Source organism: Dermacentor andersoni, chromosome 8 (assembly GCF_023375885.2).
Source record: "Dermacentor andersoni chromosome 8, qqDerAnde1_hic_scaffold, whole genome shotgun sequence".
Taxonomy (NCBI): Eukaryota; Metazoa; Arthropoda; class Arachnida; order Ixodida; family Ixodidae; genus Dermacentor; species Dermacentor andersoni.
Genome location: NC_092821.1, coordinates 19457393 through 19474307, shown reverse-complemented (window position 1 = coordinate 19474307; position 16915 = coordinate 19457393). Strand labels below are relative to the sequence as shown.

The 16915-nt window shown below is 46.5% G+C and overlaps 1 protein-coding gene across 1 annotated transcript in view; it reads left to right on the top strand.

The window, feature by feature from the left end:
* Positions 1–16915, top strand: part of ECSIT (evolutionarily conserved signaling intermediate in Toll pathway, mitochondrial) — a 44456-nt gene that overhangs the window by 2204 nt on the left and 25337 nt on the right. Inside the window, exon 2 of the mRNA XM_050174494.3 lies at positions 14073–14296. Within this exon, the coding sequence (XP_050030451.1) occupies positions 14073–14296 (224 nt within the window). The remainder of the gene's footprint in view (positions 1–14072; positions 14297–16915) is intronic.

Here is a 16915-nt window from a genome sequence, read left to right as displayed (position 1 = left end):
TGCCCATTCTGGGAGATTGACCAAGAACGGGCACATACCCAGTCTCCCAACTGGTTGGCTACTCAGCAAGACAGCAGCCATCACCCGCAATGTTGGAGGGAGAGGCAGAGAAAGCTTTGTTAAAAAGAAACTGGTATAGTGTGTGGTCAACAGGGTAGCTAAGAAAATGAGCAGACCATTTCCGAAGAAAAAGATTGTATGTGAACAACCAGTCAGATTTCTCATTGAGAACAAATGGAAGCCACTAGGACACTTTCAGTCTGTTGGGTTATCCAGTCCCGAGATTAGTCTAACGGAGGACATCATTATCCTACCTGAGCACTTGTTTGACATTCCAAATATACCAAGGCCCAGAACCATACCAGTGTATCAATATAAGATCCATATTGTTATCGAGCATGCTATGCACAGTGTCTTTCTCTTGGAGTTCACTTACTACCTCTCTCAGAAAAGGTTACATGACAACAAAAGCTTCAGCAGACCATCAGCACACCTCAGATGAAAGTGTTTTTGGATCTTGAAAGGAGGAATGGAACATCTAGGCTGGTACTGCAATGTAACAATTCCTTCAGCAGGATTCTATTCTGTGCCTATCGTTCACTCCTCATCACTGGCAAGTTATGAGGTCCATCGTACGAGCGCCATTCATAAAGTTTGTATGATCAATACTATAAATTTGGAACAGAAATACATAATAGACATCAAAATGAACACACATCTGACTAGTTTTAGCAGGATGTAATAACTGTTCTATATCGTAGTGTGGAACATCACCCCCAGGACGTGAAAACTAAAATGGCAGCACCCATTGGGAAAGTTGGCTGAAACACGAGCAGCGAGTGAATACACTGAATTATTTATTTATTCAGTGTAATTCCCAATTCAAATCATTGTAGACGATAATGAGTTATAGATTCTGAAGAACAGTGTAAATGCAATGCAATGTAAGAATATGGCAAGTTACACCACATTTTCTGGTATACAGAATCTGTAGAAAAAATATATATTTCCGACGTTTGCACTGTATGCAGCTGGCGACATAAAACTCAACCGAATGTCGCATCCGGGGCCAGTAAAAGCGTTCTTGAATGCGATAAAGTGTGCGCACAGTGCCTAAGTGCCCGGAGGTAGGGTCATCGTGCATAGCCTGAAGGATTGCTGGCCGGAGACGCTCCGGCACCACTAGAAGGAAACGTGCACCCGTGCTTGAGTAGTTCCTTTTGTTCAGGAGCCCGTCACGTACACAGTAGCTGCTTGTTGCACTTGAATGGGCAGAAGTAAAGAGTGGCTCCAATTTAGTGTCTGTCCTTTGTTCTGTTTTGAACGCATCGATATCTGGAAAAGCGGGTGTCACAGAAGCGACGAGATGATCAAAATCGTCTGCGTCGCAGTCCGTCGTGGCAAGCGGCATACGGGAAAGGCAGTCTGCGTCCGCGTGTTTTCGGCCACTCTTGTAGGAAACAGTGAAGTTATATTCCTGCAACCTCAAAGCCCAGCGCGCAAGGCGACCACAAGGGTCGCGAAGGTTCACGAGCCAGCACAGGGAATGGTGGTCTGTGACGACTTGGAATGGGCGTCCGTACAAGTACGAGCGAAATCGCTGAACCGCAAAGATTACAGCGAGGCATTCTTGCTCTGTCACCGTGTAATTCCGTTCAGGTTTGCTTAATGAGCGGCTTGCATAAGCAATCACGTGCTGACGGTCGTCATAGCGTTGGACCAATACGGCACCCAGACCAACGCCACTAGCATCTGTGTGGATTTCTGTCGGCGCAGTAGGATTGAAGTGGCGAAGGATAGGTCGAGAGGTTAACAGGAACTTCAGCTGACGAAATGCAGAATCGCACTCGGGTGTCCACTCAAACCGTGCGTCTTTATGTAGCAGATTTGTCAGAGGATAAGCGACGTCAGCAAAACCAGGAATAAATCGGCGAAAGTAAGAGCAAAGACCCAGAAAACTACGAAGTTGCTTCACGGACTGCGGTGCACTGAATGCCTCGACAGCTGCCGTCTTGAGGGGATCAGGTCGGATACCGTCTTTGTCAACAAGATGACCCAGCACAAGGGTTTGACGGTCACCAAATTTACATTTCTTGGAGTTCAGAACCAGGCCGGCGTTTTTGATGCAGTCGAGGACAATATCCAGGCGCGTATTGTGCTCATTGAATGTGCGCCCGAATATAACAACGTCGTCAAGATAGCACATACAGATGTTCCATTTTAACCCACGCAGAATGGTGTCCATGAACCTTTCAAAGGTTGCTGGAGCGTTGCACAACCCAAATGGCATCACATTGAATTCGAATAATCCATCCGGGGTTATGAAGGCTGTTTTCTCTCTGTCTGTCGGGTGTATCGGGATTTGCCAATATCCTGAGCGCAGGTCCACTGAAGAAAAATAAGAGGCCGAATGAAGGCAATCGATTGCATCATCAATCCGGGGCAGCGGGTAGACATCCTTCTTAGTCACGGCGTTTAATCTTCGATAATCGACGCAAAATCTCCAGTTACCGTCTTTTTTTCTGACGAGTATGACCGGAGCTGCCCAAGGACTCGAGGACTCTTGTATTATCCCATTTTTCATCATGTCGCTCACTTGTTCCCCGATTATCTTGCGCTCGTTAGGTGACACGCGATAAGGCTTTTGCCTGATCGGGCGCGCAGATCCCGTATCGATAGTATGGCGCGTTCGTGACTCGGGAATCGAGAACGCTTTGTCCGGCTGCGCAAAGTCAAACACTGACAGATGCTTAGAAAGCGTATCCACCACAGTATGGCGCTCCCTTGTGCTGAGCGACTTGTTTATCATAGACCGAAGCTTTTTGTCTGAGACTTGGCGAAGGTCAGCAGGTTCACACGGCGAGTCTGTTAGTACGGCTACGGACGAAGACGTGTATTCTGTAAAGTAGGTGAGTTTCAAGCCGTCTGGAAGCAGGACGGGTTCTGCCGAGCAGTTGGCCGTCCACAAGCCAGCACGCCCGTTGCCGATGGATACCACACAATGAGGGACAAAAACGTTCTTCTTCACACAATTTAGATGCACTGGCTCTACGGAGGCATCGAAACTGTCTGGAACTGCACCGCGACACACAACCGGCACGCACACCGAGGTGGACGCAGGCACAACAGTATCTGCAGACACACAAAGTTCACCTTGACTGCAAGTCTCCTCTAAGAGCCCGGACGAAACATGGCCATCGACGCAAACTTCCCCCGTGCGACAATCAACAGTCGCACCACACTGCCGCAAAAAGTCGATGCCCAAAATCACTTCGTGCGTCGATCGGGGAATAACTACAAACTCCGTCGCGAAAACTCCACCAGCCAAGGACACTTCAGCAGTGCACACACAAACAGGGCGCAACGACTCGCCGCTCACTCCACAAAATGTTGCAGCCTGGTCCCACGGAAATACAACTTTGCGCCCCAACCGACCTTTAAAACCGAGACTCATTACGGATACAGTTGCCCCGGTATCCACTAAAGCCATTGTAGGAACACCATCCACAAGTACATGCACTTTGTTCTTAATCATAGCAACTGCAGGGGGCATTTCTGTCGATAGCACGTGTCGAGCGACCTCACCCCCATCGGCCGCGCTAGCTAGTTTTCCGGTCGTGAAGGCGAGGTTGAGCGGCGCACTGGCGATGGAGATTGACGTAAACGCTGTGCACGAGAAGTTGGCGGTGGCGTCAAACTCCTGTCAGATGCCGGTGAGCGGCTCCGGAAGCTTCTCTGCCAGTAATCGTTGCCAGGAGGGACGCCAGCTGACCAAGAGGTGGCGCATGGCTGTTGAGTTGTCCTCGTAGGAGGTGTGGTCCTTGTTGAAGACCCCGATCGACGATTCCACGTTGTTGGGCGACGATTGCAAAATCTCGCTATGTGGCCCGCGACACCGCATTGGAAACACACCGGCAGATGCCGCAAATTTCGATGTTCTTGCACGTAGTCACGCATGTTGCTGTCGACTGCATAGCCAGCAGGTGGGTCCCATTCATCATGGCCAGGCATCGGCCGCCCGGAGGCGTGCGTGCGGCGAGGGCGTTGGTCGTAGTCATGATCTTGATAGCTCAGGGTCCCTCTCGTTTGTGGGGTAGACCTATACTCGACGGTCGCTGAGTGAACCGTGGGTTGCCATGCGGTCGAAACGGCCGTGTTTCGCATCTCTTGTGGTAAGTACGCACCAGCGATGCCGGGTGTGCAACGGTACATCTCTTCCCGATGGAGCAACTCTTCGCGAACAATCTGCCGTATTGTTGATGGAAGGTCAACACACGAACTCGGGTCTACACTTGCCACCGTTGTGACATTAGCCAGGCGACCAAACTTCGGTATTATCCGTCGCATCTTCAGCGTCTCAAAGGTCCTGCAGTGGCGAATGACGTCAGACACGGAATCCAAGCTTTCTTTGCCGATCAAAAAATTGTAGACGTCTTCGGCTATCCCTTTCAACAAATGTCCAACTTTGTCCTCTTCAGACATTTGAGAGTTCACTATTTTGCACAGTTTCAGCACTTCTTCGATATAAGTCGTACAGGTCTCGCCGGGAATCTGAGCTCTTTGTTATCTCACGAATCGTCTACGCAGCGCCGTACCTGCAGCTCCTCAAGAAGGACGTCTTACAACTTGACGCAATAATCAGGAAAGCCACGAAGCAGGCCCTGGGTATTCCCATAAATTCATCCACGACAAAATTACTTCAAATGGGAGTCCACAACACAGTAGCCGAGCTCGTAGAAGCCCACCTATCCAATCAAAGGGTACGCCTTAGCCAGACCAAGGCGGGCAGAAGCGTCCTCCGCAAGCTAGGATGGCAAGAATCGCACTACACCCGCCACGACCAGTTACCCGAAAAGTTCAGTGAGAAGTTGGAATGCAAACCGCTACCACGCAACATGAACCCCACAAGGCATGTCGGACGACGCGACGCCCGGGCAAGAGCCATCTCCAGGACCCTGGAGGAAGACGACACTGTTTTATATACAGACGCCTCTCTATCGAAACGCTCCACGAGGGCAACAGTCGTGGTCACCGGGCTAGAAAAGCTGGTCACCTGCGCATCAATCTACACTCCGTCTTCGGAGGAAGCAGAAGAAGCAGCGATAGCTCTCGCACTCCTACAACCAAACGTCACCAAGATCGTCACGGACTCACAAGCTGCATACAAGAACTACAGATCTGGCTGGGTGTCCCTTGCGGCACTAAAAATTCTTGGTAAAGCTACGCCTCCTAAACAAGCGATCGAATTAGTTTGGGTCCCGGCTCACTCCTCAGTTGAGGGCAATGAATATGCTCATCAACAGGCCCGAGCGCTAAACTCCCGGGCCAACGAGGAGGAGGCAAGGGGATGGCAACCCATCACAAATTATAGAGATATAGTCAAATATTACAGGGACGGCAGGAAGACATTCCCGCACCCCCACCACTCCTTGACCAGAGCCGAACAAACAATATACAGGCAAATCCAGGCAGGATCCTTTCCCCACCCCTGCCTCCAGAACAAGATATACCCAGAGAGATATAAGAACACATGTCCTCACTGCAATGCATTAGGAACCCTTCAGCACGTCATAGGAGAGTGCAATTTTTCCATACACCACCCCCCACCTATACCCATAACTAACCCCCCTGCTATCCCCACCCTTTACGAGCGATGGGAGATCATGCTGTCCAGCCCCGCCCTGGAAGACCAGCTCAGACTGATCCACAGGGGCCAGGCGGCCCTGGAAGCATATGGAGCCCGCGAAGAGGGAGCCACCCCATCAGACGCTTAACGCGTTTCATTTCATAATAGACCAGTAAAGTTTCTCTCTCTCTCTCTTTGCGAAAGCGTCTGTTCGGCGCGTTTCTTTTTTGCGCTAGAGTCTCCAAAACACGCTCTGAGCTCCTCTACGAAAAGCTCCCATGAAGTGAGCGTGTCTTCGTGATTCTCATACCAGACGAGTGCTGTGTCGGTAAGGGAAAACACAACATTTAACAACTGTGCGGTCGAGTTCCAACCATTAGATCGGCTCACCCTTCGGTAGTTTGTGAGCCACTCGTCGACATCTTCTCCGGCTTTTCCTCCGAAAGTGAGTGGCACCCGGTAGTATTGCCACGGAACGCCAGGTGCTGGCCTTGAAGCCGCGTCAGAACCTTCGGGAATCTGGCAGGCGTATTCAGTCATGTCAGGTGATGGTGGCGGAAGTCCGGCAAGTCGACGGCTTCGGCGAAGTTGTAGCAGCGTAGGCTCCGTGGTTACGAGGTGTACCCCGCACCGTCCACCAATTTGTTACAAGCACGGGGAAAAGGGGTTTATTCAGGCGTGTGAGAGCAGGAACGGCAGGCTACGAACAACAGGAATGGCCGCTGCACAGTCTTCGTTCTCCTCTTCCCCTCTCTTCTTGATCCCCGCGTCCCTTTGACGCGCTTGGACGTAACAATATATATAAGTGAGAACAAGATGATCCATAAAGAAAAAAACTTATAAGCAAAATAGTACTAGAAAAACATGTTCAATCATACAGCAAAAACCAAATCAAAGGATTCATAGTAAAATATTTAGCGCACACAATTGACAAGGACAGAGTGACACTATGAATTGGTACCAACTCGCCCAACTGTTAGTTCTGCTGCAAATCAAAGGAAATAAAAGCGTTGTAGAAGTTACAAATGCACAGTGATGTGGTATAATCATCATCATCATCCTACTCTAAGTCCACTGCTGGACAAAGGCCTCTCCCTCCGATCTCCAATTACCCCTGTGCTGTGCCAACCGATTCCAACTTTTCCCTGCGGATTTCATCACGCCACCTAATCTTTTGCCATCCTCGACTGCATTTCCCTTCTTTTGGCACCCCTTCTGTAACTCTAACGGACCACCGGTTATCTAAGCTATGCATTACATGACCTGCCCAGCTCCATTTCGTTCTCTTAATTTATTTATTTTTATTTTATTTACAGTACTGTTAGCCTCTACTGAGACCATAGCAGGTGGGCACTGTATACATGTACAGATACAAAAGTTTTGTATTCACCACTCCGGCAGTGGTGCACACTGGCTCCATAAAACCAGACAGAGTTCGACAAATACACTTCACCTTATTCGTCGCATTGCAGCAAAAGCAGCTGGAGCTCGTACTGACGTAGCTCGATGGTTGGTGCGTGCGGTCTTGCAGCCACGAATTTTATATCAGGCACAATCTCAACGGCTGACTTTGGCACAGCTGGCACAGTTGGAGACGATTAATCGTGATGCTATGTTCACAATCACAGCACTGCCCCGCATCACTCCGATACCAACCTTACAGGAACATGCCCAGCTCAGCACAATTGCAGAGCTAATTTTGCTACGTGAAAAAGCACGTGAAATAAAAAAGCAACTTGTTCCGGCTGTCGCTGCGTTGCATGCTCATTTTCAACACGGCTCTCGGATTGACAATCAGCCCTATCCAATGCCTCCCTGGGAATTCACTAGCATCACAACTAATAAGCCAACGAAGTTACGACGCAGCGATACCACAGGTATTATTGACGAACACAATATCGTCGATGCATCATGCGCTAACACCTGCAAAGTCTATATGGATGCTGCCATTCTCCCAGATGGCGGAAGGACACAATTCCTGAGTACTACGCATAATTTCATCAGCGGCCACCAGCGCTATTTATCTATGGAAGCCAGCGCTCTAGTAATGGAACTTCAAGCCATCCACGACGCCGTGCAAGATGCGACATCTAAGCTGCCTACCATCAAGCAACTAGATATCTTCACTGATTCTTTAGCGGCTATTAAGGAACTCAAGAAGGTTGATAAGGCGATGGAAATCTGTGAGACAATACACACTATGAATAGTAAAACAGCTACTTGCATCAAGGTACACCGGATTCAAGGCCATTCAGTGAACCCTCACAACATTGCTGCTGACCAGCAGGCACACTGCCCTCCTAATCCTGATCTTCCGCCTATTCCCCTCCCACCTCAACACCTTAACTCGCCCCGAGCCCGTAAAAACTTTCTCCGGCAGGACACACACGCTGTTATCCCACCGTGTGTCTGCTCCCTCCCCCTTCACCTTACTAGGGCGGAGGAAGTTGTGCTTAGGAGGCTTCGGGCCGGGATGACCCTTACACCAGCTGTTATCTCAAGGTGGAACTGGTCGCATTTACCACTGGGTGCTACATGTCCATACTGCTCCGTTCCTGTGATGGAAGCAGATGCATACCACCTAATATAGACATGTACTGGTTTAAAATTGGAAGGCTCGCATCTCCTACTGCAAGCCGGCCTCCGCTACAGTGTGACAACCAGCTATGACCGCTGGATACATGACAACAGATTCCACAAAACACTGCTTCAATTCATACAAACACAGGCCTCACAGCACACATATAATACACATACACGCACCAAGAATTATGCCTTAAGGGCAAGTCTTTATCGCAATAAAAAAAAATGATACAAAAGTGTGTAGCACATGTAACAACTGTGTAACAACTTGCACTTTGCTCATAGGCAATTTACACTACATAATATACACCAAATCCAAGTACAAGCTAATTTTTATGATAGAATAAAACAGCATTTTAAACATTCTATGCTGCATGCATGACTACATACACAAGGTACAGGTACATGCTGGTTTGCATAATCATATAATAGCACTAGTAATTTTAACATGCTAGGAGATTCTTTTTTTCAATTTTTAATTCAAACTCAGATAGTGACTAACATTAGTGGTGAGAGGCACTAACATGTTACATTTATACTCTACTAAAATGTTTGTACGTTTGTGTCTAGTAGGTCGTGTTTATGTATAAGAAATATAATTTGAATTGTCAATTTTGAAATAAGTATGCAGGAGTTGGTAAAGAAATTTTAAATGTGCCTGTTTTGCTTGTGGTTCTAACGTAAGGAGCCCAGAAATAGCTAGAAGTCTAGTTGGAAAGTCTTCATGTTTAAATTTGTTGTGGATGAATCGAATGGCCTTCCTTTGTACTGTTTCTATTTTCTTATGTTGGTCTGCGTATGAGGACACCATACAATGTTTCCGTATTCTAGGATTGGCCTAACAAATGTTTTGTATGTTGGGAGTTTTGTTGACAAGGGTGCCAGTTGAAGTAATCTGCGAAGAAAAAATAATTTTTGCATAGCACATGAAGTAATGTGGTGAATATGCTCGTCCCACCTTAGGTCTGACGTTATTGTTAAGCCTAGATCGAATCCCGGCCACGGCGGCCGCATTTTGATGGGGGCGAAATGCAAGAACACCCGTGTACTTAGATTTAGGTGCACGTTAAAGAACCCCAGGTGGTCCAAATTTACGGAGACCTCCACTACGGCGTGCCTCATAATCAGACAGTAGTTTTGGCACGTAAAACCCCATAATTAATTAAATTAAGCCTGGATATTTATGTTTCTGTACTTTAGTCAAAGCTGAGCTATTTATGGTGTAGGAAAAGTCAATTTATGGTGTAGTAAGTATCGATTAGAATATCGGCTATGCCCGTTTGCTCTCTGATCCACACAGCTCTCCTGCTGTCTCTTAATGTTACGCCTGTCATTCTTCATTCCATTGCTCTTTGTGCGGTCCTCTTTTTGCTTGCGTGTGCGCGGTCCTCTTTGTGATTGCTCTTTGTGATTGCTCTTTGTGCTTGCGTGGGGGCCACTTGCAGGAGAAAAGAGGGGGACATCAAAGGCTGATACTCAGAGTCTAACGTAGGGCAGAGGGAGATGACATGTCTTTGAGCAATCCTATCCCATGGAGTGTTGTAAAGTATGCCACTGTTTCCACCAATGCTGTGTGCGGCATGTAGGTGGTTGTGCTTTTGGTTACAATGATGTGAACTCGCATGTGTGATTGGCTGGTTTGCGACTCCTTTGTACAACTGAGGGCTTAAAAAATTATGTTTGGTTGTGTGTAGAGAGCCAAGTTTTGGGCTTGGACTCAGACAGACGCCTCGGCGTTTGAATAAAGCGTCACCTTATCGGACAACGGCTCTTCCTTCGCACTGCCACCGTGCACTGGAATCATCGAAAGGCGCCGACTTTGGACCTTAAACACCTTCCCTCCTTAACTAGTGTTGAAGCTACCAGAGGATAAACGCAGAGGAAATTAACTCTAGCATTTGAGAAAGTTCTTCTACAGGATACATTTTGTGCACAATTTATTTATTTATTTCAAGTATTCTCAAGGCCTGAAGGCATTACAGGAAGGAGTTGTCTAAATGAAATGCTACAATGTTTGCTGAAAAACGCAACAAAGTCACAGTACACGGCAGCCTTGAAGTAGTTAGGATGTGAGCAGTGGAGGCAAGAAGGTGGTTCCAGTCGATGCATGCCGTAGGGCTACAATAGTGGACGAACAGGTTCGTGTGGCAGGCTGGTATTTTAGCATTGGAACTATGGCTTGGACTAAATGAAATCTATGTTTTGCAAAAGAAAAGAGTGGCTTTCAAAACTGGATTATAGTGGTATACTCTGCGAAAAAGGCAGAGGCAAGAACACTTATGACACACTGAAAGGTTCGGTAAAGTTAAAGCTCTTTTCATGTCCGTGATGCTGGCATGACGTGAAATTAGAGCCACCAAGATAGTGGGTGTAGCAGATGACATGGAGTGAATGTCAGCATTTATATGTCTATCGAATTTGGTAAAGGATGACAATGGCTGTTAATTAAAGGAGCTGGCTTATTCTTGAAGTGTTGCATTGATAGAGCCTTTCAGAGGAACATATTGGCTGTTTTAAGCACAATGACTGCTTTCCTTGCACCTTTCACCATAGTAGCGACAGATGGAGCACTGTTCGAAAACCCATATTTTCCTATTGGTGTTGCCATGCCTGAGGTTCACTTCAGCTGTATTATGAATCAAGTAGGCAAGCAGGCAATCAAGGCAAGTAATGCTCGCAAATGAGGTGTGAAAGGTGGAAGTGCAATTTGAAATTGCTGCCTCTAAGCCCTTCCCATCGACAGCGACAGCCATGTCGGTGTGGCATCCGCTGCGGCAGGCACGTACCCAGGATTTTTTTCCGGGGGGGGGGGGCAACCTAAGGTAACTTTTCTATGCAAATGAGGGGGGGTTCTCTCCTTCACTTGGCAAACAAAAAACCACATGAAATGGACTCGCGCATGAAGGATGCACAGAAGAACACTGCCAAGAACAAGTAAACAAGCGGAAGTATAAACTAAAGATTCCTAATAGCGTTTTTTTGAATTACCTCTGGACCAATTATAGAGAAATATATATTTGTGAAACAATCGCAGATTCTTTTGGATCCGTCCTTTACTGTTCTACCAATTTAGGTGCCAAAACCGCCTCGTGTTGTTATTTGGGAAGTTGCATAACGATGCATAGTCGCCAGTCCCGTACACAACCGTGTAATGCACAGGCTGCAGTGGTTCTAGATGTACTGCGCCCACCGAGGAAGGTTACAAAAACACCCAGATTAGCACAGCATAGAAGTGGCCACGTCAGGAAGCTTGATTGATAACTGTAGAAGCGTAATTCAAAACACACGGAATTATTCTCCACTTCCGGTGGCATTTTCTCTACTTCCTTTTTAAATCAAAAGATGTTGGTCTATAAATATTTTTCACAAACTGTTAAATTTGTTCATTTTCTCTTTTCCTTCCTGTTTGGCAGTTGCCTTGGCTCTCTCCTTTAGTAGATTGCTTAATTTCTCAACTCCTTGCGACTCTTGTTTGCAGTTGCTAATTTTGCACGAAAAGTGTTGTATAATTAGGGAAAGCCAGACGAGTTAACGGGTGACAGTCATATTTCTTATGGGTTTAACGGTTATTGCAGGGTCTGATGATGGACGCAGTCTCGCATTATTTTCCACCTTATCTAACCCATATCGCGGCTATATGGCTCCGAGGATCTGCCACGGTAGTGGCTCGCGGAAATAATGAAGCAAAAGAAAATTTTTAACACAACTGGCGTTTTCTACGGCCACAACTCGTTCCGCGAGCATACAGACCAGCTGACTACGAACTGAATCCCTTTCCTGCCACTGGATCAATATAAGCAAAGAAGGTTGAACTAACGAAGCAACAGCAATGCGCGTGATTGCTGAATAGATGGTGATATAAAAATTGTGTTGGGCATTACCTACTGCAATAGATGGTGACAACTGAACTCATCTTGAGTTAATCGGGCAGGCACCGAATCGATGAGAAAACTGGTCTTCACACCCCAGGAAATGTCGGTAAATACCGCCATTCAAAAGGAGTGAGAAGATTGACAACCATTCCACTCTGTGAAGATAGAATGGCAGCGAAAACTGATGACAGTCAAAGCTCTCAAACGAAAAGCAAAGTGTTTCACCTCCGCCGCGGGCCGGCCTATAGATTGCGCAACACCGGGCCGACCCATGGCAAAGGTGAAGCAGGCGTTAAGCACTCCCCATACGTGGGCCGATCCTAACGGTAGTGAAATGCCGGGTCGACCCGCGGCAAAGCAGGCATTAAGTATTTCCCCTACGTAGGCCGATCTCGAAGATATATTGCAACACCGGGCTGACCTCCCGGTGGAGGTGAAGCAGGCTTTAAGCACTCCCCATACGTGGGTTGATACCAAAGGTAGTGCAATACCGGCCCCACCCGTGCCGGAGGTGAAGCAGGTGTTAAGCACTCCCCATACGTGGGCCCATCCTGGAGATCTTGAAGGGCGCGTTATATGTTTCTGAGCCCACAGGAGTATGTGCCATTGAGCTTGGACCTTTTCTGCACTATCACCAAGATTGGCCCACATGATGATTTTTCTGATGACGAACACCGCAACAACTACAGAAGTTAGTCATATTGACACGTGTACTTGCCTTCATCGGGCGACACGTTTCACCGCCTAACAAATGTTATTGCACAGCGCAGGACGCGCTTGCATGTGTCAGAAGCTTCTGGAATGTTATCGATGGTTCCATCCACTGTCTGTGACCGAACCTTGTGTAATCTGATTGCATGTGTGCGCGATGCGAATAATGTAGAACTTTGTGGAAGGCGCGCGGGTCCCAGCGATTAGTCTGGAACATTCGACGATTGGTCGCCGACGTGCTTGACCCGTTGATCAGATTTTCGCCGATCGCCGAATGTGTTCGCCGCTATCGTTGTGCTTTAAGTGGTCTTTAACGTCACTACCACGTGACTATATACTGCTTTCACTGTAAAAGGCAGCAAAATATTGACTGCCGAGTAGATTGAATTAGCGGCGCTTTAGGAATATGTGTGAGGAGTGGTGGCGTGGGCGGAGGGGGTGGGTATACCGCTTAATTTCAGGGGGGCCCGGGCCCCCTCGAACCCCCCTTTGGGTATGTGCCTGTGCTGCGTTAGCTTAGTGGCTATGGAATTGTGCCGCTGTACTTTAGGTCATGGGTTCAATCCTGGCTACAGTGGCTGCATTGCGATGGGGGGTGAAGTACAAAAATGCTCTTGTGCTTAGGTGTAGGTAAGCATTAAGAAACGCCAGTTGGACAAAATGAACCCTAAGTTTTCCACTATAGCATGTCTTGTAATTATACTGTAGTTTGGGCAATTAAAACCCCAGAATTAATTTCGGCATGGCTTATGTTACATAAGGAAGTGTAAAACTACTGCTGTGTTGTCTGCTCCAAAACGTTGCGAAACCATGTGCATGCTGTGTCAAGAGGGCATGTCCATAACTGCGACGCCGCCTCAGGCTGAATGGCAAGACGCACCTGTCAAAACTAGACCACGCCTGCATCGCAAAAATTGACGCTGCAGAGCACACATCGTTTCATCCCCCTTAGTGCTACCAGACTGTGATATGCTTCAAGTGTAATATAAAAAGAATTCAGATACAAATTTTATATCGCACTGAATGCACTCAAATTTAGCTAGCTTGTTGTGGGGTACATACAGTTTAACATGCATTGCGTAATTCTGAGAATTTGGTGTCATGCATTAAGCTGAGCCCACTACAAAATGCTACCCTTGCGCTGAATTTGACCGGAAATCAGTTTGCAGTTTAGCTGGAAAGGTCATGCATGCCTGGTGCTCGTATTTGTGAGACGCTTGGTACACACGTCTTGTGTAGCTTGGTGTTCCTGTCTAACGGTGGAAGTTTGGTTGTTGCAGGTGTCATACCAGACCGGGAACTGCGGCAGATGGTGCTGGACACGTTTGGCTTCTACAGCGAGGTGTTCAAGAAGCTTGCACGCATGATGTACTGGATGCCCAAGTTCAAGCACATGAGTCCCTACCCGCTGCCCAACCCAGTGCCTCGGGATCCCTACGAGCTGGCCCAGCTGGCCATCAAGCGCATGTGTGTTGACATCCAGACCAACGTGACCGTCCATAACGTGAGCCCCACATCTCTCGTTTGCTAACCTCATAAAACGAAAATCTTTGCTTTTCACTTTTTACAAGTGGTCACCTGTTTCGAGAACTTCAAAATTTGGGTACAGGAGTAAACATATTTTGGAAATAAAAATTTATGAAGGGTCAGATTTTTTTTTAATGTGGGCTGCTCGTTTGTGTGTATGTACATATGTATGCACGTATGATTTACAGTCAAACACCTCTAGAATGAATGCCTCTATAACAAAATGACCTGTATAACAAAGGACTTTGTATGTCCTTGCTGAATTCTTACTATTCATGTGTATTTTGAGAACCTCTACAGTAAAGACCACTGCAATGAAATTGCCTGTACGACAAAGGAATATAGGCATCCACGAGAGCTGATTTCTTGGTTCACTGTGAACGCACACGGTGGCATCGCCACTACCCTCCATAACCAGAAGAGAGCAGTGGCACACATAGAATGTGCCGGTCGACACCGCAACAAAGATAATTTTGAGAGGGTCTGGAAGGTGCAGTATATATATACACTCTCCCTTCCCCCTTATCCCTACCTGGAACTTACGTGAAGACCTGCTTGGGATGAGCTGGAAGGATGGGATGAAAGCGAAGGTCGATGAAGGCAGCAGTGATGAAGAGCCTGCAGGCTCACGAAGAATTTTGACTTGGCAGGCAACATCAGTGTTCGATGCTCTGCAGCTGTAATTTGCTTCACTCCCAGATTTCGCTGCTGAGCATGTTGCGAACCTAGATGCCATAGCGTCAGCTGCAGCGGCACATTCCACCACATCAAGTGTGGAGAAGAAAATTATTGACTTAATTCACGAAGTATTTCCTTGAGTTTGTACTAAATAAAAGTTTTCTTTTGCCGAATGTGCTCACATGCCCTATATTAAGCGGTATGGGTACACATAGTGCATGACCTTTACAGCAAAATGACCTTTACGAGAAAGGATAGTGTAGGTCCCAACCACTTAGATACAAAGGTGTTTCATTGCATGTATAAATGTGTGTTTGTATACTTGCGTCATATGTTAGTGAGCAAAGGGAATAATAAATATGCCACTTTCAAAATTTTGTCAATCAACTGATCATGTAAAGACCCTTGTTGTTGCATAGCCCATCATTATTTGCATAGGTTTGTTGTACTCTCTGGAAATGGCTAACTTTTGCAGGTGCAAGGGGCTGGGCAGGCCCCTATAGACTCTGAATAAGAGAGAATAGGATTGAATATGGCAAAGCATGTCATACCGTATAGATTTGTGTAAGGGCCACAGCCCCAACATGGCAGCCCCAAATATTTTGTTTTAGTTCCATTGACGAAAGAATCTCGTTCAGTGCCGCAATGCCATGCGTGTGCATTGGCGAATTTTTTCATGCTGCATACTTCCATGTGCCCCTACTAGATGTCGAAAGCTGCACGTTGACCTCTGATGCAATGGTACCTCCAGAGACCCACGGTGTGTAGCAGTCACCGGCTGCACCAGCACCATTTTGGCCAACAGGCCCGGTCCCATGTGAGAGCTGCACCTGGCCAAAATTGTGAAAAAAAAAGTGTGGCCCTTACACGAGTCAGTAGAATACTCATGTCCAGTGTCCAAGAAGTTACCATAACTTCGTCACATACGGTGCATTGTTTTAACACATGCCAGAAATTTATGTTCAATGTTGAACCAGTTAAAGCTGCATACCACCTGCCACTTTAGCTTAGTGGCTATAGTGAAGCTCTGCTGAGCTCTTGGGTGCGAGTTTGATCCCGGTCACAACGACCTCATTACGATGGCAGCAAAATTCAGAAACACTCGAGTGCTTAGATTTAGATGCATGTTAAAAAATCCCAGGTGGTCAAAATTGATCCGGAGTCCCTCACTACGGTGTGCCTCATAATGACATTGTGGTTTTGTAACCTAAAACTCCAGAATTTAAATTAATTTTAATTCAAAGCTACATAAGATGTGATAGTTCCATTGGGTGTACAGAACTTGCCCATGCAATGCAGTTTGCATGATCAATGCCAGGCTAGTACATTTCAATAGATAAGTTATGTGATCAATGCATGCCACTGCTCACAGTTGACACTTGCCATTCCACAATGGATATGCTGCAATCTAGGGACTGCAGGAAGCAGATTCTTTATTTAGGTTGCCAATTTTTTAATAAAAATTGTTGGAAATTGAAAATTTTTATAACAAAGAGTGAAACTATCATGTTTGCTGCTCTGAACTCATCAATGAAGAATGATATCACAGTTATGTAAAGTGCATCTAATAATACATCTAAAGCTGGCAAAATTTATGTATTACACATCTCTCTTAAATATACCACTAATTTGTAAGTCAGACTTTTGCAGTACCATTACAAACATTGTAACAATATTGTTGAAGCTGTCAACTTGTATGTCAAATTTGTCCACTTATAGAATTTGCCCACTTTGTCCTTTCCCAATGCTTTTACAGATACAGTTCGCAGAGCTGCGATGTCTATTTTTGGTGCAGACTTGTGGATTTGTAAACTTTCTGCTTTTATTATATTTTTTTACACATATTTTGGAAATTTTTCTTACAATACTAAGTTATGAATCAAAATTATGCATACTATAGTCACTAGGATTTAGGCTC